This window comes from Lipotes vexillifer, unplaced genomic scaffold, assembly GCF_000442215.2.
Source record: "Lipotes vexillifer unplaced genomic scaffold, Lipotes_vexillifer_v1.1 scaffold365, whole genome shotgun sequence".
In the NCBI taxonomy this organism is placed as follows: Eukaryota; Metazoa; Chordata; class Mammalia; order Artiodactyla; family Lipotidae; genus Lipotes; species Lipotes vexillifer.
This window is the reverse complement of record NW_006781263.1, coordinates 1900333-1927676: the sequence shown is the minus strand read 5'-3', so window position 1 is coordinate 1927676 and position 27344 is coordinate 1900333. Positions and strand designations below refer to the sequence as shown.

Below are 27344 nucleotides of genomic sequence, written 5' to 3'. Positions count from 1 at the left end.
CCACCTCCAGGAGCCAGAGATTTCCAGATGATTTTGAAATAAATACATAAAACCACTACCCAAAGCGGTGAGACTTGAAATCCTGGCTGCTGAATGCTAATGAGTCTTCCCACTGGATAAGTTCAGTTTCTGTCACTCGGGGTACGTTCTTGAGTAATATAATCCTTATCTGCTTGGATTTGGGGCTGGGATTACTGTGATCTCCTTTAATGTGTTTTTGCCAGTTTGATATATCAAAATCCGATCGTCCCCGAAGCACACTCTGCTGATGACACTACCGCTGGTGACAGGAACACTGAAAGTGGATGAAATCTTGAGAATTGGAGAAAAGCTGTAGGGATTTGTGGTTGTTTGGTTTCCTCGTGTTTTTTTTGTTGAGGAAAAGGAGGAGGGAACTCACAAGCTGACACGATAGAGAATTGGGCGTAAACAACACCTCATGGGTCAATAGCACAACCACCAGCTGAGCGCCGCAGACCACATGTTGATGGGAACGTCTGGGAGGGCAGAGAGGCACTCTGGCCATTGGAAAAGGAAATGCATTAGAAGAGCAATTCATTGAGATGAAAAGTTCAAGGCTAGCCAAGTCCCAGGGGCAGCAAACGTGTGAGATTTGATGACCTTATCTGCATAAGGTCTTCAGCCTGGACTGGCCCTGGTAAGGTTTAGTCCTGGAGGATGTGCGAGGTCCCACTGTGATGGGAGACCCTGCAGTGGCTGCCCTTGGGAATTACAGGGGTGGGTCCCTAGGGTCAGAGTTCAGTGAGGCCGACTTTGGTGGTTCAAACTCACAGAATTCGCCTCTGATCGGGTTTCCCTGTTTGGAACAATCCTTCCCCAGTGTATACCTGGACCAGGACCAGTGGACATTTACAGCACGGATGGCAGGGTGGTCCCCACCTCCATCTGCCCCCTTCAGGGCGCCTCACTGTGTGGCAGAGGCTGCAGAGCTGAAAACGGTACCCTCCAGCCTCGACTAGAGCTCGGCTGTGATTTAGGGAGGTCCTACCAATCAGACGGACCTGTGTAAGACTTGGAGACTGGTTTCGTTCTGGTGGCCAGTAACGGGAGTTATTGCATAATGGGGACAGAGTCCCAGCTGTACAAGACAAAAAGAGTTCCGGAGACGGACGGTGATGACGGCTGCACAGCAAGGTGAATGTCCTTAATGCCACTGAACCATACACTTAAAAATGGGTAAGGTGGTAAATTTCATGTTATGTGTATTTTACCACGATTAAAAGTTGTTTTAAAAAAATTTTTTTTGGCCTCGAGGCTTGCGGGATCTTAGTTCCCTGACCAGAGATTGAACCTGGGCCCCCGGCAGTGAAAGCGTGGAGTCCCAACCACTGGACCACCAGGGAACTTAAAAAAAAAATTTTTTTTAATTAAAAAAGAAATCATTCCACTCTTGTGCATATATTAAAAGGAAAATATAGGCCGAATCAATAAGTTAATGCTTTTCTAAAACTCACGCATGTGTAGAACTTACTCCTTCTAAATCACTTTTTGATTCAGAGTCACTGATGCCAAGGTTTACCAGCATCACCAGTCTCAGTACCACGAGCAGCGCAGCGAGGGTGAGGCAGCATTTAAGGCCGCTCCATCGTATCCAGGATGTTCATCCAGGTTCCTGACGCCCATTCTGCAAGTACTGATGCATCAGCGACACCCACGCCCTGACTGCTGACCGGCCAGCACGGCATAGCCCAATCTCAGAGTTGTTAAAACATGGAGAAACAGCGTGTGCCAGAAGCAATGAAATACTCCACTTTTATTAGCTGGCCTGGATGAGCCTAAAATGAGGCTGCCAAAATGCTCCCTCTAAATGGAAATCTCGTCCCCTGTTTAAAACCCTTCAATGGCTTCCGAACATTGACCAAATGAACAAAGTCCAAACCCCTCTGCGTGGGATACAAAACTCTTCACGACCTGTTTCTTTAAAAAATTATTAATTATTATTATTATTATTTATTTATTTATTTTTGCAGTATGCAGGCCTCTCACTGCTGTGGCCTCTCCCGTTGCGGAGCACAGGCTCAGCAGCCATGGCTCACAGCCCCGCGGCACGTGGGATCTTCTCAGACCGGGGCACGAACCCGTGTCCCCTGCATCGGCAGGCGGACTCTCAACCACTGCGCCACCAGGGAAGCCCATTATTAATTATTTTAAGCACACAAACATGTAGAGAACAACATAACATAAATAATGTGGCGCAAGCAACCAGATTGGACAAATACGACAAATGTTTGCACTTTGCCATATTTGCCTAGAATATTTGCTTTTTAATCTAAAGGAATAAGCTGCTCCTGGTGCATCGATGTACTCTGTAGGCACTGCTCATCCTATTGTCCTCTTCCTCCCAGGGCCAATCGCTCCCTGGAAGATGTGACACATCCCTTCCATCCATGTTTTACACTTTCACTTTAGCTGAACCCTTTCCTCCCTCCCTGTAATAACACACTGGATTGTTTTGTGTTTTTCACTTTTACGTATATTTTATTAACTGTCTAAATCCTCCAGCAATGTGTGTTTCTCATCGTTTTCCTGTTGGTGGGCACTAATATTTCCCAATTTTTACTATTTCAAACAACAGGGCAGTTAACATTTTGAGCATGTCTCTTTTGTATGATAGTGAGAGTTTCTCCACAGCAGCTTTGTTAGTAGAAATATAATAAAGCCCCAAATGAGAGTTATATATGTAACATAAAATGTTCTAGTAGCCACATTAAAAAATATAAGAAACTGATGAAATTAATTTTAATAACATATTTTAACCCAACATAGCCAATATATCCATTTCAACATATATCCAATATGTTAATGAAACACCTTACAGTATTTCTTTAAAAAAAAAATTATTTATTTATTTTTGGCTGCGTTGGGTCTTCGTTGCTGTGCGTGGGATTTTTCTAGTTGCAGCGAGCGGGGGCTGTTCATTGCAGTGTGCACGGGCTTATTGCGGTGGCTTCTCCTGTTGCGGAGCACAGGCTCTGGGCATGCTGGCTTCAGTAGTTGCAGCACGCGGGCTCAGCAGTTGTAGCTCGTGGGCTGTAGAGCGCAGGCTCAGTAGTTGTGGTGCACAGGCTTAGCTGCTCTGCGGCATGTGGGATCTTCCCGGATCAGGGATCGAATCCGTGTACCCTGCATTGGCAGGCGGATTCTTAACCACTGTGCCACAAGGGAAGTCCAGTATTTCTTTCATAAAGTCTTCAAATCCAAAACAAATTTCTCAGTTTGGATGAGCCACATTTCAAGTGCTCAAGAGTCACACGATGCTGGTGATTACCGTATAGGACAGCGTGACTGTGAAGTATGTATTTAGAGATGGAAACATAGGGTCACAGGATATGACACGCCATCTGCAACCTTGCTTGATATTATAAACGTTCTTTTCAAAGTGTGCAAAAGTCACCCTTCCCTGGTGTCCTTCCCGACACTCAAGAGTGATCTGCCTGCCAATCTTGGCTCGTCTGCTGGGTATGAAAAGGCACCTTAATTGTACTTTTCTTTGTTTGCTTTCCTGGTAAGTTTGAGTACTTTTTCATGTTTACTGATCACTTGGGTTACTTTTTCTATGAATTTCTCATTCTGATCCTTTGTTCATTTTTCTGAGTTACATTTTTCTTGTTGATACGTGGTTCTTTATATATTCTAGCTACAGAGCTTTGATGGGCATGTATCTTACAAATGTCACTTTCTAGCCCATGATTTGTCTTTGCATTTTGTCATACAGAAAATTTTAATTTCAATGTAATATTTATCAATATTTTCCTTTATGGGTTTGTGCATTTTCCGTGTCGGTTAAGCAATTCTTCCTTGCTTGGAAGTCATAAAGACACTTGCCTATTATTTTTTTCTTTAAGAGTTTTAAAGTTTTCCTTTTCACATTTAGTTCTTTATCCTAGCTGGAATTTTCTTTGTGTTAAGCTTGATGTAGAAGTTTTACCACCTCACACCCAGTAGGATGGCTGCTATCAAAAAACACCAGAAAATAACAAGTGTTGATGAGGATGTGGAGAAATTCGAATACTTGTGCACAGTTGGTGGGAATGTAAAATGGTGCAGCCACTGTGGAAAACAGTATGGAAGTTCCTCAAAAATTTTAAAATAGAATTACCGTATGATCTAGCAATTCCACTTCTGGGTACATACCCAAAAGAATGGAAAGCAGGGTCTCCAAGAGATTTTTTTTATGCTTATATTCACAGCAGCCTTATTCACAAAGTATGGCACATACATACAATGGAATATTATTCAGCCTTAAAAAAGAGGACGTTCTGGCACACGCTACAACGTGAGTGAACCCCAAGGACATTACACTGGATGAACTAAGCCAGTCACAGAAAGGCATACTGCATGATTCCACTTATATGAGGTACTGAGACTAGTCAAAATCACAGAGACAGAAAGTAGAACAGTGGGTGCCAGGGCTGGGGGGAGGGGAGGATAGGGGGTTACTGTGTCATGGGAACGGAGTTTCAGTTTTACAAGATGAAATGAGTTATGGAGATAAATGGTGGTGACAGTTGCACACCATTATGAATGTATTAAATGCCAATGAACTGTACGTTTAAAAAATGATTAAGATGGGGCTTCCCTGGTGTCGCAGTGGTTGAGAGTCCGCCTGCCGATGCAGGGGACGCGGGTTCGTGCCCCGGTCCGGGAAGATCCCACATGCCGCAGAGTGGCTGGGCCCGTGAGCCATGGCCGCTGAGCCTGCGCGTCCGGAGCCTCTGCTCCGCAACGGGAGAGGCCACAGCAGTGAGACGCCCGCGTACCTCAAAAAAAAAAAAGGTTAAGATGGTAAATCTTATGTATATTTCACCACAATAAAAAAAATAAAAAAGGGAATTCCCTGGTGGCCCAGTGGTTAGGACTCTGTGCTCTCACTGCCGAGGGCCCGGGTTCGATCCCTGGTTGGGGCACTAAAATCCCACAAGTGCACACTGTGGCCAGATAAAAGAAAAAGAAAGGAAAAGAAAAATGTACTGGGGAAAGTGGGAGGGCTTCAAATGTACCATGAATGAATGAATGAATGAATGAATGGTGGGAGAGAATAAGGCAGCGAGGGAAGGAGAAGGGACTTTAATCTAGAGAGAAGATGCCAGATATTAAGAGATGACAATGGAAGGAGGACTGGGAGCTTCGACCTCAGTCTCAGCAGAACAGGGGAGAGGCTGTGTCCCGACCAGGGGAGGGCGAGGCCGTCTGCCGACCAGGGGAGGGCAAGGCTTGAAGTGCGGGTGGGTGGCGCGCTCCCCTCGGGAACTGACAAAGAATCACTACAGATGCCACTATCCACTGAGAGATAAATCGAAGCAAAATAAATACTTTATGATTGCCATATAACACATTTAATTTTGTGTTTTGCCATGTGGATTGCCAACTGGTCCAGCATCATTGACTGTAAAGTCTGTTATCGCCTCATTGATTTCTCAAACATCTGTCTGTACCCAGTTCTCACGCCTGGGATTTTTTTGCAGCCTCTATCTATTCTGCTCCGTTTCTAGCTTTGATCCGGGACCACAGGCCTAAGTACGATTTTTATAATAAGTCTTGACATTTGCTATGGGAAGACCTTCTCTTCTTTATTCTTCAGAACTGTCTTGGCCATTTTGGACCTTTAAATTCCTTCCAAGTTTAATGAGCAGCTTGTCAACTTCCGGAAATGACCTGTCAGGATTTTGATTGAAATAGCATTGACTTTTTGGATGAATCTGGACAGAACTCGTGCTTTTAAGATGGAATCTTCCCATCCATAAACATGTAGTTCTCTGCTGTCAATGGATGTTTAAAATTTTGTCCTTCACTAATTTCTTAAAATTTTAAAAGATTTTTGACATGTAATTTTTATTACTGTAAATGGCATCTTTAAAAAAATTATTTTCAGGACTTCCTTGGTGGTTCAGTAGTTAGGACTCTGCGCTTCCATTGCAGGGGGCGCGGATTCGATCCCTGGTCGGGGAGCTAAGATCCCACATGCCGTGTGACATAGCCAAAAAAAAAAAAATTTTTTTTTCAAACTGGCTTTCCTGATGTGTCACCATACTGCTGATTTTTGAAGTTGCTCATAAGTTGCTCTTATATCAAAACTCTCACTGGTTTGAACGCTCTGCTCCAGCGTCTGGATCTTCTTTGGGGACAACCGTATAGCCCGTCAACCACACACACCTTGTAGCTTCCCCCTCACTCCCAATCTGCAGCCCCACTTTCTCTCGGGTGCCCCTCCAGCCCTCATCCTTGCTGCACGTGTGTCTTGCATTAGCCTCCTGTGAGGACTGTTTCATTTGCACAAGTTCTGTTGTGCCTCTGGGGCTTGTGGGGGTCATTTCTCTGCCTGGAGTCTCCTTGTTCCCCTACATCCACCGGGTTTCGTGCAAATGTCACCTCCCATGTGAAAGGTCCCTAACTCAGCCGCAGGAGGAATGGTTTCTTCATTCCTCAGAACTTCGGGGACAAAGGCATCTCCCGTTAGGGACCATGCACAACGTGCTGTGCTTCAGGCTTTGTCACCCTTGTTGGAGTGAGGGCACCCGAGTTCGGTGACTGTGCCAGATCCAGCTCTGTACTCCCAATGACTGGCCCCCTAGAGCCTGGCACACAGGAAGCGTCAGGAAAGGCTTGATCAAGCTGTATCCGAACTTCAGTTGGTAGAGCTGGGATGGTGATTACCCCAGATCTAGAGTTGTATCTTTAACACTGTGGGTTCCAGGGATTGATTTCATCACATTAACCAACCTCACAGTTTGATTTATAAGTTGGAAGACTAGTGTGAGAAAAATGGATTGTTCCTGGTTCCTGACACAGAGCTCCTAAAATCCTTGGAATTTCATGGGTAAATGAATCTTTTTTTTTTTTTTTTAATGAGATGACTCGGGTGGCGGGTGGGGAGCGGGTAGTCCTGAAGAGCTTCAGGAGTGGGACTGGTCACTCGAAAAACCAAGCCATGATTAGAAGCTTGGGACTTTCAGCCCCCTGCTCCCCTTGTGTGGAGAGCAGAGAGGGGCTGGAGGTGGAGTTAATAATCCTACCTCATCATGCCTACCTGACGAAGCCACCATAAAAGCACTAAGGATTCGCAGAGCTTCCAGGTTGCTCAACAAACACATGGCGGTGCCAGGAAGGGGGTGCACCGGCGGGGACAAGGGAGCTCCATGCCCTTTCCCCAGACCCCACTCTATGCATCTTTCCATCTGGATGTGCCCTAGCCTTCATCATATTCTTTCATCATAAACCGGTAAATGTAAGGAAGGGTTTCAGTAGGTCCTATGAGCCATTCTAGGAAATTATCAAACCCAAGGAGGGGCTGTGAGGACCCCACCTTACAGACCAGTCAGATGAAGGTTTTGGGAATCTGGGACCCACTACCTGCGATTGGCGTCTGAAGTGGGAGTTAGCCTTATGGGACTGAGCTGTGAACCTGTGGGGACCGCACTAACTCCAGTTACTGTCCGAATGGAACTGAATCACAGGACAAGCAGCTGGTGTCAGAGCATGGGTTGAGATGGGGAAAAAACCCCACATCCGGTGTCAGAGGTCTTGTGAGCATGGTAGTCGTCTATGAGAGTAAAGGAAAACACAGTTTATTAACTTAGCTGTGACTTTGCTCTTACCTGGGAAACAAGACAAGCCATGGGCCCAGTGCACAGCCTCCCCAAGAGCTCAACCCCACCGGAGACCCCAAAATAGATGAGGGAGTCATAGGTGAGCAGAGCAGAGCTCCTAGCTCCAGCCGGCCAGCCTTGCCCTCCTATCACTTGTACTATCATTTTCCTTGTATATACATATTTTTTAATGTAAATTTTATTTATTTTTGGCTGTGTTGGGTCTTCGTTGCTGCGCGTGGGCTTTCTCTAGTGTGGTGCACGGGCTTCTCATTGCGGTGGCTTCTCTTGTTGCAGAGCACAGGCTCTAGGAGCACAGGCTGCAGTAGTTATGGCTCGCGGGCTCTAGAGCACAGGCTCAGTAGTTGTAGCGCACTGGCTTATTTGCTCCTCGGCACGTGGGATCTTCCAGGCCCAGGGCTCCAACCCATGTCCCCTGCCTTGGCAGGTGGATTCTTAACCACTGCGCCACCATGAAAACCCCTCTTTGTGTAGTTTTTAAAAGTCAATTATCTCCTTTCCCCTAAAATGTATTTGAAAAGGAAAATTTGTATCACTTCTTTACATTTTAAACCAGGGTCACCGGAGATAAACAGAAAGTAACTGAAAAGAAAAAAAATGCATTAAAGTTTAGCTGGAAAGTTCTGCCTGCTGACAGAGCTGGGGCCCAGGCCTGCCCTACCTACCACGATTCAGTGTAAGACACGTTAGTGCTGAAGGCCAGCACCAGGCTTCCTTCTGGACCACCAGCAGTGGTCACAGCATGTGGTCTCTAGGGGAAGCTGTTCAGAGGCAGGACTCTGTATACTCCATCAGCATCATCGGCGATATCTAGTGAGCGTCCTGACTGAAGGGCTTCTTTTGTTTTTTTAGTGGGTATAAATCATTTAAACCTGGTAAGATTTAGAATTAAAATTAGAAATGTTTACAAAAGGTTTATACACATAGAGAAAGCTTGGAAGAGTATCGCCCAATGTCACTAATGTTGACTGCTGGACTTGTGTGTGTGTGTGTGGAATAATTTTAGATTTACAGAGAACTTGCAAAGATAATGCAGAGAGTTCTTATGTACCTTTCACCCAGTTTCAGCTTCCCCTAATGGTACATTCCTCTTATCTCACATTTCTGTGGTGCATTTGTCAGAACTTAGAAACCAACACTGGACATTACTATCAACTAAACTCTAGACTTTATTTGGATTTCGCCAAATTTTCCATTAATGTCCTTTTTTCTGGTTCAAGGATCCAACCCAGGGTCCCATTTCACTGAGTTGTCACGTCCCCTTTGTCTCCTCTGATCTGTGACTGTTCTGTATTTTTATGACCTTGACGAGTGTTTTTCTCTGTTGTTAGTGCGTTGGGTGTCTTATCTAAGAAACCACTGCCTAATTCGAGGTCACAAGGGTTTTTACCCCTGTGTTTCCTTCTCAGACTTTGATTGTTCAGCTCTTACACTGAGGTCCTTGACCCATTTTGGGTTACTGTTTGTACACAGTGTGAGGTAGGGATCCAACTGCATTCTTTTGTGTGAGGCTGTCCAGTCATCCCAGCATCATCTGTTGAAAATACCATTCTTTCCCCACTGAATGGTCTTGGCACCATTACTGAAAATTAACTGACCATAAATGTGAGAGTTTATTTCTGGATCATCAATTCTAGATTACATATAAATCAATATTTCATGCAGTACCACACTGTCTTAATTACTGCAGCATTTTAGTAAGTTGCAAAACTGCGAACTGCGAGTCCTCCAACTTTTTCAAGACTGTTTTGGCTATTCTGGGTTCCCTGAATTTCCATATGAATTTTAGAATTAGTTTGTCAATTTCTACAAAGAAACCACCTGGATTTTGATGGGCATTGTATTCATCACTGTGCTTTTTGATAACACGTAAAAGCAAATATGCCAGTTCATAGTTATGTCATGAAATTTCACCGGAATAACAATATGGTCCCAACTTGTCATATTAAACAATTAGAAAACTTAAAGGGACACGTTTATTTTGAACATCACATCTGAACACAGGGGTTTAGTTTGTTTAAAGACTTTATTTCTAACAGATGTTACAGCTTATAAGTCATAAAAATCATCAAAATCATCGGTGGACGTGTTATGGTTTCTAGGACGTAAGGCAGCTTCGATCTCTGAGTTACTGTCGTCAGACTCACCCCAGAAGGCTGGAAGAGAAAACCAGACAGCTGCTCAGCATCTCTGCAGTCTGATTAGCTCGGCTTAATCAGCCGTGGCCCGCAAAGGGCCTCCTGGGGGCCCTGCGTGGTGCACCTGAGCGGACAGGCCCTGGGCGCAGGCCAGTGTTGCAGCAACAACTCGCTTCTGCGTGCTCCACGTGCTGCGATGGGAACTCATGGCAGAATACTTGCTCCTCCCTTCTGCCCAACTCTCCACTGTAGGATGGGAATCTGTAACTAGGGTGAACATGGGGGCAGGGCGGCTGGGTGCTCTACCAGGCCCCGTAACAGCTTGCCTGACTGCTCCTCGCCGTGAGCTCCCTCTGTTCCTCAGCACAGGGACACGGTGGAGGAACAACAGTGAGGTCTGCGCTGAGACGAGGGCGTGGGTACACGCAGTTCATTTGGGAGGTGACCCTGGGCAGGATGGGGGGTGGAGAGGGTGTTAACCAGGAGCAGGGCTGGCAATGGACGGCTGGGGTCAGTCCTGCCGGGGCCTCGGAGAGACTGCAGAACGCTCCTCAGATGGCCCCAAAAGCCAGCAAGGAAGTGGGGTTATTTATCCACCAACTCCCACCCTTCAGTGGCAGGGGGTTGTTCTCAACCAGGCGTCGACTCCCTGGAGCTCCTGGCTCCTGTGGCTAGAGAAAACCCCCTGGGTGGAGCCGCAAGCTGCCCCACGGGGAGGATGCAGGCTCGGCCTGGAGCGCCAGGGTGTGGTGGGCCCACCGCCTGCGACACTGACCACCCCTGTGACCCCCGTATCTACAAGGCACAGCCTGCCACCGCCGCGATGACTGCTGAGATGTGACCCCGTCTAATCCTCGCACCAACCTGGCGAGGTGAGTACAAACACCTCTGTTTTACCAAGGCTGAGAGGGTAAGTACGTGGCCCGATCACGGTGGCAGAGAGTGCTCAAGCCCCAAGTCCTACCGGACGGGCTGGGAACAGGGTTTCAGAGGCAGGAGTAGGGGCGGCCCAAGCTCGGCAGGGGATACGCCACTGCCAGTGTGGAAGAAGGGTGTTGAGGAATACATAGGAGCTCCCCAGGCAGAGGAAAAGGGACAGGAATGTCAAGAGAGAAGGAAGGGTGTGAACGAAGGCACAGAGGTACGAGGGTGGAGCACAGGGAAGTCTGGCTGCGGCTGGATCCACCGAGGAGAGGACGAGACCTCGGAGGAACAGGGCTGGGAGCAGGGGCCGGGCCAGACCACAAGGGGACGTTCCAGACTCTACCCTGCAGGTAGCGGGGGTGCTGGCCCTGCTTCCCCAGCAGGCAGACGTCTGGATGAGGACTCAGAAGGCAGGGCTGGGGGAGGGGCAGGGGAGGGCTACCGCAGGAGCCCTCAGGTCAGAGCAGTGGGTACCTGCGGGCAGTGGCAGCGAGGACGGGGACAGAGGTGAGGACGTTTCATGTGGAAGACATGGCGGGAGAGGGGGCGCAGGGGGGGAGGCCAGGATCCCCTGCAAAGTCATACCTGCAGATTAAAGCGCTGGGCACCACGGACCCTGGCACCCGTGTTCTCAGGAGAAGCCCCCAGTCCTCCCCCAGGAGAGCTGCAGGGCCCTTGAGCACAGGCAGGCGCCTCCGCCCGCCCCCAAGGGTGCCTGACACCACACGTCACAAACCACCCTTTTAGCTAAAACACAAAATGAGAGTCTGATCTCTGGTTATTTCTCTTACCTTTAGACTTTAAATTGGTAGCTAGTTTCTTTTTGTTTTCATGCCTGGAAAATAAAGAAAGAACCTAAGTCCTGAAAAAATAAAGACGATCAGACTAATAGTTTTACAGGGAGCGCATTAGGGAGGAAGCACACATTACTCACTGGGAGCCAGAAGGTTTACATTTATCCCCAAGATTTTTTTTTACATCTTTATTGGGGTATAACTGCTTTACAATGGTGTGTTAGTTTCTGCTGTATAACAAAGTGAATCAGCTATACATATACGTATGTTCCCATATCTCTTCCCTCTTGCATCTCCCTCCCTCCCACCCTCCCTATCCCACCCCTCTAGGTGGTCCCTGTGCCATGCCGTTTTAAAAGCAAAGAGCCCTGCAGATGCTCTGGTGGGAGGGTCTCGGGCGCATTGGGCCGCACGCTGAGCGCTCACTGGGGAGGCCGCCAGGGCAGGAGGCAGGCCCTGGCACGCACCGAGCAGGGAAAGCTCAGCGCTGCCAGCTAAGCTGAAAGCAGAGGGTCTGAGGAACAGGGAGAAGTCGGCCAGGAGGTTAAAACACTTACCTTTGTCAAGCCAGCGATACGATTCTCAACTGCTTAACAAGGAGTTCAAAATAAACTGTTTGCTTAATTAAGGGTATTAACTCCTGGTAGAGAAAAACGCAAGAATTCTGTCACCTGTGTTTAGGTTTCTGTGTGTCACACACACGAAAGTGCAAGTGTCCAGGGACACATCTAACACCGGGTGACTCACTTACTAAACCCACTGGACCGAGAAACTGGCTCTGTGGGAGACTGTGTCCATCTGCGTCACCTTCTCCAGAGTTTTCGCAATTGTCACGCGCATGGAAGTCCCCTCTCGGAGCACCATTCCAGTTTCTTATTACACTTAAATTCTTTAAAGTTCATCCTAAATGGTCAACGAGATGTTAAAAAAGAAACAGTCACTTGTGTATGGCTTGACATTTTGATGTTTTTCTCATACTCCCATTGAAGTTTTCCCTCCCATTTACATTTGCAGATTACTCCGTGAAGGCAGATTCCAGGCTTTAGGTGGGAAGAGCGCTGAGAAAAGACGAGGACACATCGTGCAGAAGCACTGCTGCTCTCTCGGCAGGACCCTGGACTTCCTGATGCAAGAAACCCTGGGAACACACCTCTGTCACTTTGGGTCAAGTCTGGTTGAAAATCTGCCTTTTGCCATAGCTGCCATAATTTACATTTTTTTTTTCCAGTAAAACAAGCTCCATGAAGGCATAATTTTCTAGGCAGTCTGTGCTCTGTCAGTGCTCCCTTTAAACTTGGTGCCTGTTTCTTTGTTTTGATTGAAATATAGTTGATGTACAATATTATATAAGTTACAGGTATACAACATGGTGATTCACAATTTTTAAAGGCTATACTCCATTTATAGTTACTGTAAAATACTGGCTGTACTCCCTGTGTTGAACAATGTATCTGTATCTCTTAATCCCTTCCCCCTGTCTTGCCCACCCCCAGCCCCCTGCACTGGTAACGGTTGCTAGTTTGTTCTGTTTTTTTTTTTTTTTTTTTTTTTTTTTTTTGCAGTACGTGGGCCTCTCAGTGTTGTGGCCTCTCCCGTTGTGGAGCACAGGCTCCGGACGCACAGGCTCAGCGGCCATGGGTCACAGGCCCAGCTGCTCCGCGGCATGTGGGATCCTCCCGGACCGGGGCACGACCCCGTGTCCCCTGCATCGGCAGGGGGGGCCCCAACCCCCCCGCCCCCCGGGGGGGCCCGCTTTTTTTTTTTTTTTTTTTTTAATTTTTATTGGAGTATAGTTGATTTATAACGTTGTGTTAGTTTCTGCTGTACAGCAAGGTGAATCACTTATACATACACATATACCCATTCTTTTTTAGATTCTTTTCCCATATAGTCATTACATTACAGAGTATTGAGTAGGGTTCCCTGTGCTATACAGTAGGTCCTTATTAGTGTTCTCTATATCTGTGAGTCTGTTTCTTTTTCTATTACATTCACTAGTTTGTTGTATTTTTTAGGTTCCACATATAAGTGATATCACACAGCATTTGTCTTTCTCCGACTTATTTCACTTAGTGTAATACCCTCTAAGCCCACCCATGTTGTTGCAAATGACAAAATTTCATTCTTTTTTATGGCTGAGGAGTATTCTATTGTGTATATATGTACCACATCTTCTTTATCCATTCATCTGTTGGTGGGCACTTAGGTTGCTCCCATACCTTAGCTGTTGTAAATAGTGCTGCTATGAACATTGGGGTGCATGTGTCTTTTCAAATAGTGGTTTCATTTCTTTCAGATACATACCCAGGAGTGGAACTGCTGGGTCATATGGTAATTCTATTTTTAGTTTTTTGAGAGACCTCCATACTGTTTTCTACAGTGGCTGCACCAATTTACATTCCCACCAACAGTGTACGGAGGGTTACCTTTTCTTCTCGCCAATACTTGTTATTCATGGTCTTTTTAATGATGGCCATTCTAACCAGTGTGAGGTGATACCTTATTGTGGTTTTGATTTGCATTTCTCTAATAATTAGCAATGTGGAGCATCCTTCCATGAGCTTGTTGGCCATCTCTATGTCTTCTTCAATAAATTTGAAAAATGTCTATTCAGGTCTTCCGCCCATTTTTTAGTCAGGTTGTTTTACTGATACTGAGTTGTATGAGCTGTTTATATATTTTGGATATTAACTGCTTATCAGTCATATCATTAGCAAATATTTTCTCCCAGTCTGTAGGCTGTCTTTTCATGTTGTCAATGGTTTCCTTTGCTGTACAAAAGCTTTAAGTTTAATTAGGTTCCATTTGTTTATTTTTGCTTTTATTTCCTTTGCTTTAGGAGACAGATCCAAAAAAATATTGCTACGATTTATGTTAAAGCGTGTTCTGCCTGTTTTCTGCTGCAGTTTTATAGTATCCGGTCTTAACATTGAGGTCTTTAATCCATTTTGAGTTTATTTTTGTATATGTTAGAGAATGTTCTAATTTCATTGTTTTACATGTGGTTGTCCAGCTTTTCCAGCACCACTTGTTGAAAAGACCGGTCTTTTCTCCATTGTATATTCTTGCCTCCTTTGCTATAGATTAACTGACCATAAATGTGTGGGTTTATTTCTGGGCTCTCTATTCGGTTCCATTGATCTATGTGTCTGTTTTTACGCCAGTAATGGTACTGTTTTGATGACCGTAGCTTTGTCGTTAGGGAGTGTGATTCCTCCAGCTCTGTTCTTCTTTCTCAAGATTGTTTTGGTTATTCGGGATCTTCTGTGTTCCCATATGAATTTCAAAATTATTTGTTCTATTTCTGTGAAAAATGCCCTTGGTATTTTGCTAGGGATTGCACTGAACCTGCAGATTGCCTTGGGTAGTATATGGTCATTTTCACAATATTAATTCTTCCAATTCATGAACACAGTATATCTTTCCATATGCTTGTATTGTCTTCAATTTCTTTCATCAGTATCTTACAGTTTTCCGAGTACAGGTCTTTTATCTCCTTAGGTAGGTTTATTCCTAGGCGTTTTATAATTTTTGATGCAATGGTAAATGGGACTGTTTTCTTAATTTCTTTCTGATAGTTCATTGTTATTGTATAGAAATGCAACAAATTTCAGTATATTAATTTTGTATCCTTCAACTTTACTGAATTCATTGATGCGTTCTAGTAGCTTTCTGGTGGCATCTTTAGGATTCTCTATGTATAGTATCATGTCATCTGCAAAGAGTGACAGTTTTACTTCTTCCTTTCCAATTTGGATTCCTTTTATTTCTTTTTCTTGTCTGATTGCTGTGGCTGGGATTTCCAATACTATGTTAAATAAAAGTGGCAAGAGTGGGCATTCTTGTCTTGTTCCTGATCTTAGAGGAAACGCTTTCCGCTTTCCTTGGTGAGTGCCTATTTATCTGATGTGACCAACTAGTGGCCTATGCCATTTCTCCATGAACAGTGGACAGCCCCACAGCCAGTGCTGACTGTCACGGAGGCTGCCAATCAGGTGGCTGCTGACAGTGTAAACCTGAGTCCACCTTCTGTAAGAGTGCATGCACACCCACACACACACATGAAACACAACTGTGGGTCGTGTCTACTCTCTATCCAGCTCCCACTTCATGAGGACACCAGGCTCAGTGCAGGGTGGGTAGGCAGACATAACAACGCTGTAAAGATGCAGAGAGACTAGTTTGCCAGCTGACGTTCAAATGGTAAGAGCCACGTGGTGTTGTGGGGAGACGGCAGGAGCACCGCAGGCAGAAGGCAGGCAGGAGGACTGAGAGAACAGGAGGATGATGGGGTGGGTGGTGGTGTGGCTGCAGGATCCCAGAGGAAGCAATGCACTCCCTGGACTCTACTGTGAGAGCTGGAAAGGATTTGCAGGCCAGGCCCAAGGCAAGGGCACAGAGGCAGGCGAGCACATGCCAGGTCCTTACATCCTGGCCCCTCCTCTGAGCTCCATATGCATGTCCCGGGCTCACCTGCTGGCTCCAACTTGGCTGCCTTCAAAGAGTCTCACGGCCAACACGTCCACCCACAGCCAAACTCAAGCTCCTCCACCAAACCTGGGCCCTTCTCCTGTCTCAGCTAACGGCACTCCAAGCCTCGAGTCCCTCCCAACCCCTCACCACTCCTCTGCCCTCCCACACCCAATCAGCCCCTAGGTCCTGCCAAGTTTACCTCCCAGCACTTCCAAGGGTCCTCACCCGTCCCCTATGCACTGCCACCGCCTGGTTGACCAAACCAGCATCTCTTGTCTGGACCTTCTAACAGCCTCCTAACTGGTGACACCAAATCCACCTTGTCCCCTCCGACCCACTTTCCACTTGGCAGCAAGGGTGAGCTTTCGAAACATAAATCTGACCCCTCTGCCTCCTTGCTGAAAACTCTTCAGTGCCTTCCTATTGCTTTTGGCAAAAGAACTAAACCCCGAACAGCACCTCCAAGGTTGATGCCCAGACTTCGTTGGGGCTCCTGCTGTAGCCGCCCCCACACCCCACCCCGACCCCTGAGTCCTCACTGAATTTGCTACTTCACAGCCATTCCTGCCACTGACTGACATGTGGCTGCCCTTAGGCTGGCAGCTCTACGAGAGCTGCCACCGCACCAGTTTCAGTCCCCGGGGTACCCGGTGCTCTGCACTTAGTAGGTGCTCAGTGATATGTGTGGAAGGAATAGATGAGCCTCACTAAGCATAGGACCTTGCCTAAAGGCACGTGACCAACACTTGATGTTAGATTATTTAATTTGCATGTTATTACTTCTATCTGAGTTCAGATCAGGTTGTTCAAGTGTCTTCCCAGAAACATGTTTCAGAGCTAAACGCATGTGTTCAACCCTGAGGAAGGTGGAAAATGCTTCCAGGTGTTTCTGATGCCATCCTCGCCCCTTAGGGGAAGGATTTTTCCCTTTGGGAAATCATCTCTGCTAGTCGATGTGACACTGCAGTGGAAGGTTGATTTTTATTACACATGACTCGTAGGGTCAATATTTCTTTCTCCAGGTCACACCTAACGTCTAAAGCTAAGTCAAGGCCAAAGGGGATGGTGTGAGATCTCGGAGTAGACAGAGCCCACTTGTTTAGCTATTATCATAAGTGAGATAGAACCCAAACCAAATGCACTTCTGAAAGCATAAGAATGCGAGAGTTCAGGTTATAAGCCACGGGGCATGGTCCCTGTGCTCCATTAGATGTGCTTGGACTCCGACTGCCTGACCTTCCCTGACAGCGTGGACGTCACACCTCCATTGTGTAAGGCAGAGGCAGCGAAGGTGAGCTGTAGAGAGCCAGTGAGTAAGTGGTTCAGGTGTTGTGGTCTCTGTCATAACTACTCTGCTCTGGCTGCTGCAAGCAAACAGCCACGGACAATATGTGAACTAGCGGATGTGGCTTTGTTACAAGCAAACTTCACTCAGAGACACTGCAACTTGAATTTCATATAACTTTCAGGTATCGTGCAGCATTATTCTTCTTTGGATTTTTCCCAACCATTAAAAAACATAAAACCTCTCTCAGCCTGCAGGCTGCACAGCACCAGGAAGAGGTCCAGGGCCGAGGCCTTCATCAAGCGCTGCCACCACCTGATGCCCGGCAGCAAGCCAGGGAGCCCACCCTCCCTGGCCTGCTTGTGGGCGACTCCTGGAATCCAAGAGAGCAGAGTTTTAATTTTTTCCCTAGAACTTTACAGTTAGTCTGGAGGTCCTATTTCCAAACAAACCACTTTCAGGTAAGACACCACAGATAACTGATTAGATTAAGGCGTGAGCACGCTCTGCTGGTCTCATTCACGGGACACCGTCTCTGCACAGTGTCCTGAGAGGTGTGGCACCTCCCCCTCTGCACAGTGACCACCATGTGCCCACCAGTGAGATGCTCCCTGTCAACATTTTGCCACACTGGCTCTGTCACATGTCTTCTCTCTCTGTCTGTCCATCAAACCACCTCAGTTTTCAATGCTGTTTATAAATTCCCTTGCTATTGATAAGGGATTAGGACAGACAGGTAAGGACAACTCTCATCAAAATCACTTTTGCTCTCATCCTTGCTACACATAAGAAGTTATGGTCAGCTGGGGTCTTAACAGCAGGTTTTATTCTAAGCACAGCACCTAGTGAATGCCTAGGATGTGATCCTGCTGACATGGGTACTAGAGAAAGAGTCAAAATTAAGTGCTGACTATTCATTAAATTTTAAAAAATTTTTAATTTTTATTTTGTTTTTAGTTTTGGCTGTGTCAGGTCTTAGTTGCAACATGCGGGATTTTCCGTTGCAGTGCGCGAGCTCAGTAGTCGTGGTGTGTGGTCTTAGCTGCCCTGTGGCATGTGGGATCTTCGTTCCCCGACCAGGGATCGAACCCGCGTCCCCTGCATTGGAAGGCAGATTCTTTACCACTGGACCACCAGGGAAGTCTCTCAACTATTCATTTTATATGAACAAAAGGCTAATAATATCGCTAGAAATAGGCTACACGGTCAACATAAGTACAAAATTAGGTGGCAAGGATGTCTACCAGGATTCAGGTTTGCTTTGTGGGGCCAGCAAGTAGAGACAAAAGTGAGGCATAGAAAACCTACGGTTCCTAGGAGACTCATCATTAAGTCACACCAGGGCTCAGGAGGCAGCGGGCTCTGTGAGGGGTGACGGAGGCTGTTGGGTGAGCACAGGGACCCAGGGAGGTGGGCCACAGGAGCTCCTCAGAGCCGCGGGATGTTCTAAGGTTAGTAACACAGACTCTCAACCTCATGGTCAGTAACATATTTTTGAAAGAAAATATATCTACAGCCCATTAACAAACATACCCAACTTTTTGTGGCTTTGAGGCCAAGTCCATCAAGTTTGGCAATGAGCTTCTGAGGGTCCTACCAAGAACATGGCCTATGGTGTCGGAGGCGATAAGGAAGGGCCCCAGAGGGAAGAGCCCTTGCAGTTCTAGAGTCTTAACATAAGCCTGAAAAGAATAACTAACTTATGAGAAGATGTGGTCTCTACACTCTGAATTCCGTAAGTTTAACGATTTTGACTAAGCTAAAATCAGTATTAAAATGTCTCACACAGCATCTTCAGTAAGAATTTTCCTCGAAAAAGACGTGTTTCTGAAAAGCACAAGGCAAAAAAAAAAAAAAAAAAAAAAAAACCGGAAAGAAAATAAAAAATCCCAATCAGTGTGCCAACAAATCCCTGTAAATCCTCAATTTTAAGTGTTAAGAGGCAGACCGGTCTGAGACAGCTTTAATTTGACAAAGTCTGAGTGCCCTCTGATGGTCAACCAGGGGCCCTGCAGCAGATGCCATTTTTTAGGGGTCAACTTCTTTACTCCTTCCCTTCAGCCAATCAAGCAAAGACTGTTCTTTCGTGCTGTGTCGAAAAAATAAAGTAGGCGGGCTCATGACAAGAAATGTGGAATGTTTAGGAAGCTGCTACTTTGGTAGAATTTATGGAGAATGTAGCTTTGCTAAACCAGAGACAGAGACCGGGGCTTTTATACCGGAACATAAAGGACTTCCAGAAAAACCTCACTTTTATTTCTCTGGACTACTCGCTCCTTGTGATCACCTTATCATCCCAGGGGAAGTGGCACAGGATCAGGCAAGAAGAGACAGGACGGCCGCACCAGAGCAGCAGCTGCCGCCTGGTGCCCTCCGCTGGCCACTCCCATGGCTGCAGGGCTGGCACCAAATGCCACCAGCAGCCCTGCCAGGGTGCGGTAGCTGGGTGACTTCTGCTACCTTTCCCCCAGGCAATTATGTTGCAAGCACACATCTTTTTCTTTCAGTAAAACGTTATCTCAATGCAAGCAGTAAACCGCAGTTACATGGCAGGCTGTTAAAATACGCTCTCTGTTGACTAAATGGATCCGGGAGAGTGAAAACAGCTTCCTGGGGAAGGTGGGGTGAGACAGTGTTTGCGGAGGAGAGGAAGCTCTGGCATGCACCTCTCGACAAAAGGGAACAAGTGGTCTTTACTCAGAGAACAGCTTTCCTATTAGGACTCACTCCTTCGTACATTATGCCTTTCATCCCCACTCAACCACAAAATGATTTTGCTGAGGCAAATACAATGGTAGAAAAAGATTTACACTGAAAGAATCTTTAATAATAAACTGTTGCCGATCTGCCTACTTGCCCGTGGTTTATAATACAATAAACATCGGATTCTATTACGGCTTATGCACTGAAGCCGCTGCGCTGGAAAACGGAATATGAAAGCACGGGGACCCCACCACCATCACAATGAAATAAGCATGGATAAATGTGCTAAGAGTATCTCTTTGCATCTTTTATAGCTTGTGTGTATTAATCTGTAACGCTTATTAAGAAAGTCATTGCTATGCAAAGCAGCACCCAATCTCTTTCTCTGGCTTTTCAACAGAGTGCACTGTTTAGCCAATAGGATGGACCCTCTGGTCCTCATTCTGCATTCATCACAGGCAACATTTGCACAATGTATCTCTCAAAGGCGGCTGAAAGGAAGGCCTTAATACTCATGTAAACAACTGCAAACCAATTACTTAATGAATCAGGCCCACACATAATGAGGTGCAGACAAAGAGCTATAAATGCATTTTTGCGCCCAAGCCGCTGCTTTAAAGTAAAATCCCTCAGCTGTAGTTTGGGCTTAACTAGCACATCATAATTATTGTCTCTAGGACATCAGAGGAAGCCATTTTTTTTTTTTTTAAGGTCCAGCGGGGGTTTTTTTTTTTTTTTTTTTTTTTTTTTTTTTGAGGTTGCTCATCAGCTCACTGACAAAATAGAGCAAAGAAGAATTTTTAAAAGTGCTACAGCAGCACTGCACTGTTACGTTTATTCTCAAGTACTGGGTTTCGAGACCACTTGTAAAAGCAATAAAGCACGAGGAGTGACTGCAGTAAGTGGGATCCTTAAATGTAAGCCTCTAAGAAATTTCAGTGAATCCAGGCACAAACAGCGAGCCCGGGGCTCTCAAAAGCCTAAGGCGGCGTATGAACACCAAACCCAGCACAAGGACCAACCGTGGCAAACAGTGCGCCAAACCCACACACTCCATGCCCAGAACTTTCATCTCTGGATTATTATCAACTGTCAAGAACCCAAGGGTCCCCTGAAGGCCTCTTTTTTTTTTCCCCCGGAAAGGGGATGATGTGATTACTTATAATTTAGGAAATTAATTTCATGCAGAAACAACAGTAATAACAAAAGGCTTCTGCCTAAAACTGAAAGGGAAAGGAGTTTGATTTTATAGTGAAATATAGATGCAAGATGTGAAATGTCAAATGATCAGACTGAGAAAATGTTCTACAGAATCCAACTGCTTTCTAAATGTGTTTAAACATACTCCAAGAATATATATATATACACACACACATATATATAAATGAAAGTTTAAGAAGAATTGGCTTTTTTAGTGCCTCTAAAATATAAAGAAAATAAACACTTCTAACAATCTTGAAAACCTAACGGGATGTATTATTAAGCCAAATGGTGATATGAAACCCTAAAAACTACCTGTAGAATTTATTATCTTTTAAATTTTCTTTCAGGAGACCTAGAACTTGAATTTATAATATAATCATAAAAATATAATACTTTAACACACTTCCTGTCCCATAATTCATTATCTCTCACTTCCTTCAAAAACAGAGATGAAAGATAATAATTTCTAAAAATTAAATGAGTGATTCCCTAAAACTGAACACACCAGGTTTCTAAAAGAACTTAAGAGCAGAAAACCAATCTCATTTAAATATATCCCAGGTCCTAAAAATACTGTAGTGTTTTTCAAAATAGAAATGAAAATGAGATTTTTTTTCACTGTAAAAATACCACATTTCTGAACAAATAATTTTATCTTACGGGACATTACAAACGTAAAGTTCCTGTTTTAAAATTTCATCAGGGCGAGCAGTTAATTCGAATGTAACGCAATCACCTACAGGACATCTTTTGAGAGGAAATGTTATTACAAAAGGCAAACTTGTGTTGTTTTATACGCTGTTTCGCCCAAAGCAGAAAGGCAGGTACGGATCAGACAACTGCTTCTACTCCCATCCGTAAATTCTTCCTAAGTGACTCAGCGCCATTGCACGATTAGGATTTTATGTTGATGGCAAATCTAGCACACGACTCACTTATCACTGCTCCAAAAACTTACAAGGAGTGCTACTAACAAATGTGAAAAGATAAATTTTCACATTTGAAAATAAGCAAGAAGGTATCAGAAAGGGAAAGAATAGTCCAGCCCAAATACTTGGTAAAAAAGAGGAATACAAAAACAAATATCCAGCAATTGCTTGTATATATCTCTGCTGTCTCAGAAAGAAGAAACAGGCCACTTTATTTCTTTTAAGGCCTGGTTCTTTCTCTCTGCCCTCTCCGACACCCTCCTTTGTGTGGTTTCTAAGCAGCCCTACTGCGAGCAGCTGTAGACGCTAATTTGTGGTTCACTGAGGTGTCAATTGAGTCTTAAACCAAGGAAACAACAGCTGCAAAACAATACTTGGCTCTGGTGCAAATATTTTCAAAGGTAGACTACAGTTTCCACTGTCATTTCAGATAAACAAAAACCTAAACCATAACCTTCCATCGAGTCACAGAGCAAAATCATCTGCAGCCAGCGTTTAATTCCCTGAGGAGTGACATTTCCCGTCTTGCTGCCGCTATTCAGAAAGGCTTGCACAACTTTACCTTGACAAAGGACTGCCTTCGCTAGACGAAAAACTCGCTTCTGAAGAGATCTTGTGAGTTGTCTTTGTCTTGAATGTACCGCTGCCAATATTCAAACCTGTGACAAGCACAAGCGTGGAGAGTGAGCGTGGCCATCGCAGTGAATGCAGAAGCGGCCTCACGATAACTTGTAAAACAAACATCAACAGAGGAAGAGCTGTTCACAGAAAGCGAGGGGCTTCTGAGGCAGGGAATGACACGGAAAGGAAGGGGGCGGCTTCCCGTGACAGTCACACAGAGTACGTAAAAAGTAAAATCATTCAAAGAGCACCATTTTAAATGGCCATGATGCGTGTGTGAGCACATGGGTCTCCACCGTGGCACTAAGCTCTGGATAATTCGAGTTGTAACACGGGGGCAGCGCTGGCTCACCGAGCTAACAGGAACTGGGAACCAGTCTCAGAAGCAACTGACACCTCTGGATGACATTACCACCCACCCGCCTTTAAGCCCCTCTGCCAAATCCTCTCTTTTTCCCTCTCATGGAGGAGAATGAACATCCACTGAAAACCATCGAGGCTACTCCTTAACTAGCCTGAAAGGGCTGACGGGGAAGATGCACAGTCCACCCCCTTTCCCTGGAGCCTGGGGAACCAGACCACCCCACAGTACTCTCAGCTTGCAGGGCGATCCCTGAACTCTGCCTCCTCACCCTGGACGTTTCTGCTACAAGTCTGATTCCTAACTGGCAGTCAAACAAGATCGTGGATAGAGGGTGCATAAGCATCGCCTCGAAAGGCACCTGCTGCATTCCTAACCTGTAACCTGCGTGTCTGCTCGTAACCTCTGAAGCAAAGTGGTTCTCTTAACAATGTGTCCATGTTGGGCCCCTAGAGGGTCTGCACCCGCTTAACGGGACCAGGTCTTTTCAGACATGAAAACAAAGTGGCTTCCTTAGAGACAGGTGTGGAGACAAGAGATCTGGCGCCTGACACAGGAGATGAGCCACGTGCCTCCTCGTCCATGGTTATATCTGGGGTGGCTCTGCGTTCAGTGTGTGACAGTATGTGACGTTCCACACCGGGCACGTGGCCCTCCCACCCACTGCCTGCTTCTCTTGGGAGCTTAGAGAAGTCCCTAGGGTCAGGGTGAGGGCGAGAATGAAAACGTGATGCGTGACTGAATGCACAATAAACTCCAGAGCCAGCATCTAACTCCAATGCCATCCAACACTACCAGGAGCACTTCGAGGATCCCAATGTCTTACAAAGCACACGGTTATGATTTTGAGTGTGGAGGAAGGGAACCGAATCGAGGGGTGCTTGGCTCTACAACCCATGTTGTGTGGATCACGTCATATGAACAAACTCGTATGTTAATCATTAGCATACTAATAGTACTATAATTTTTGATACACATCCAAGGGACTACAACTTATGTCAAATTTACTCATTGTTTGAGCCTGTCCTATTAGCCATTCAAAATATACTTACCAAAATCACATCTGTAGAGTCACCTTCCAAACCATGTATGCCTGCTAATGGGTTGTAATGCTCCAAAAGAGGCATTACTCTCTTGGGTAATTTGTAAAGTGAGGGGGTTGGATAAATACTTTCTGAGATCCCTCTGGATTCTGGTTCTGTGATTCAAATGTGAAGAAAGTGATGAAAAGCAAACAAACAGGGAATAGGGCTTCCCTGGTGGCACAGTGGTTAAGAATCCGCCTGCCAATGCAGGGTACACAGGTTCGAGCCCTGGTCTGGGAAGATCCCACATGCCGCGGAGCAACTAAGCCCGCGCACCACAACTACTGAGCCTGTGCTCTAGAGCCCGCGAGCCACAACTACTGAAGCCCGTGTGCCTAGAGCCTGTGCTCTGCAACAAGAGAAGCCACCGCGATGAGAAGCCCACGCACCACAACAAAGAATGGCCCCCACTCGCTGCAACTAGACAAAGCCTGCGTGCAGCAACGAAGACCCAATGCAGCCAAAAATAAATATATAAAAAATAAATTAAAAACAAAAAAACAGTGAAGGGCTCACAAGAGCTGTATCTTTCTAGAGTGATGCAGACCTCCATCAGGGCAGAAGCCTGTTTATACCTCAACAAACTACAATGTCTCATGTTTGCGGAGTTCAAATCACCACCACCACCAACATGGCCAGCCCTCCCCGGGGGCTTTCCTCTACCAGGCACTGTGTTGGGCATTTAACCTGCACTGGCTCACTGAATCCTCACAACAACCAAAATAACTGAATTTTGCAGTAACTAATTCTAACACTAATATTATCTAGGAGATAGCTCTCCAAAGACAGACAGCTAAGTCTGATGTACCATAAATATCTCCCTCAAAAAAATGCCTGTCTGATGAAGACATCTTTGAGACAATTGAGAAATCTGAATACGGACTGGGAATTATGTGATATTAAGAAATCATTCTGATAGGTGAAATCATTCTGATAGGTGAAATTCATTCTATTAGGAGAAATTCATTCTGACAGGTAAAATCCCAGCGTGGTGGTTTATATAAAAATTAGAGCGGGGACTTCCCTGGTGGCACTGCGGTTTAGAATCCTCCTGCCAACGCAGGGGACATGGGTTCGAGCCCTGGTCCGGGAAGATCCTACATGCCGCAGAGCAACTAAGCACGTGCGCCACAACTACTGAGCCTGCGAGCCAAAACTACTGAAGCCCACGCTCCTAGAGACGATGCTCTGCAACAAAGAGAAGCCACTGCAATGAGAAGCCCGCACACTGCAATGAAGAGTGGCCCCCGCTCGCGGCAACCAGAGAAAGTCCGCGTGCAGCAACAAAGACCCAACACAGCCAAAAATAAATAAATTAATCAAAAATAATAAAAAAAAATTAAGAGGGAGTTCCCTGACAGTCCAGTGGTTAGGACTCGGTGCTTTCACTGCTGTGGGCCTGGGTTTGATCCCTGTTTGGGGAACTAAGATCCCACAAGCTACGCAGAACAGCCCCCGCAAAAAAAGAAAAAAAGAAAGCAAGTCGTTAAAGTATACTTCCTTCTGTTATTAATCCGTTTACTTTCACAAAGGGAGTTGAGGTAACTTATACCAAAAAAAAAAAAAAAAAAAAGGAAAAAAGGGTGAAAAAAAAAAAAAAACTAAAAAAAAAAAAAAAAAAAGAAAAAAGAGGGAAAAAAAAAAAAAAAAAAAGAAAAAAGAGGGAAAAAAAAAAAAAAAAAAAGAAAAAAGAGGGAAAAAAAAAAAAAAAAAAAGAAAAAAGAGGGAAAAAAAAAAAAAAAAAAAGAAAAAAGAGGGAAAAAAAAAAAAAAAAAAAGAAAAAAGAGGGAAAAAAAAAAAAAAAAAAAGAAAAAAGAGGGAAAAAAAAAAAAAAAAAAAGAAAAAAGAGGGAAAAAAAAAAAAAAAAAAAGAAAAAAGAGGGAAAAAAAAAAAAAAAAAAAGAAAAAAGAGGGAAAAAAAAAAAAAAAAAAAGAAAAAAGAGGGAAAAAAAAAAAAAAAAAAAGAAAAAAGAGGGAAAAAAAAAAAAAAAAAAAGAAAAAAGAGGGAAAAAAAAAAAAAAAAAAAGAAAAAAGAGGGAAAAAAAAAAAAAAAAAAAGAAAAAAGAGGGAAAAAAAAAAAAAAAAAAAGAAAAAAGAGGGAAAAAAAAAAAAAAAAAAAGAAAAAAGAGGGAAAAAAAAAAAAAAAAAAAGAAAAAAGAGGGAAAAAAAAAAAAAAAAAAAGAAAAAAGAGGGAAAAAAAAAAAAAAAAAAAGAAAAAAGAGGGAAAAAAAAAAAAAAAAAAAGAAAAAAGAGGGAAAAAAAAAAAAAAAAAAAGAAAAAAGAGGGAAAAAAAAAAAAAAAAAAAGAAAAAAGAGGGAAAAAAAAAAAAAAAAAAAGAAAAAAGAGGGAAAAAAAAAAAAAAAAAAAGAAAAAAGAGGGAAAAAAAAAAAAAAAAAAAGAAAAAAGAGGGAAAAAAAAAAAAAAAAAAAGAAAAAAGAGGGAAAAAAAAAAAAAAAAAAAGGAAAAAAGTGTGATAAAGTAAAAACAACTGAAAAATAATAAAAATACAATAACATATAAGAAAACTAAGATTACAAATTGAAACAAAAATCCTAAATTGAAAGAACTACATTTAAGCTTAAAATGGAGTTCTTACTGGGATTTACAGTCTTTTCATTTGAAGAACCCCAAATCCCCCATCATTCAGGCAAGGGAGGTAGCCCAGATGACACTCCCCACTACTGATTAACAAACTGGGAAAATGTGGGAAGGGAAAGAATTTGGGGTGTCTGTGGTGCTTAGCGACATTAGTGTTAGCTAATTCTAACACTAATATTATCTAGGAAATAGCTCTCCAAAGACAGACAGCTAAGTCTGATGTACCATAAATATCTCCCTCATAAACATAAGTACCTTGTGCTTAGCGACAAGGTACCATTGTGACACGTCAAGCAGAACCCAAGGGACTGTAAGGCCATCGCCAGCACACACCCTGGAGGGAAGCTTCTTCCAAGCTCCTGTTCATTAAGGACTCAAAAAGTACTAGCTCATTCTGAGCAAACTCCAGAAACCTCCGACAGGAGCACTTCCCTGTACACAGCCCTGGCCGTAGCCCTGGGTCTCCCAGATGCTGGCTTGTCCGCCCTGCTTACCTGACAGCTGCGGTGCAGAGGCCTCGGCCTTCTGGAATCCGTCTTCAGCTTGGTGTGCACTGTCCTGAAGGGTAGACTGTTTCAGCATCTGGTAGGCTTTCGTTTCTAT

At 44.7% G+C, this 27344-nt stretch overlaps 1 protein-coding gene across 1 annotated transcript in view; it reads right to left on the bottom strand.

Annotated features, from left to right (window-relative positions):
* Window positions 1-9640: 9640 nt before the first annotated feature.
* Window positions 9641-27344, bottom strand: part of KIZ (kizuna centrosomal protein) — a 121295-nt gene continuing 103591 nt past the window's right edge. The window contains exons 11-14 of the mRNA XM_007454530.1: window positions 27236-27340; window positions 22640-22736; window positions 11482-11525; window positions 9641-9784 (exon numbers count right to left, since the gene is read on the bottom strand). Of these exons, the coding sequence (XP_007454592.1) occupies window positions 9678-9784; window positions 11482-11525; window positions 22640-22736; window positions 27236-27340 (353 nt within the window). The 3' untranslated portion in view covers window positions 9641-9677. The remainder of the gene's footprint in view (window positions 9785-11481; window positions 11526-22639; window positions 22737-27235; window positions 27341-27344) is intronic.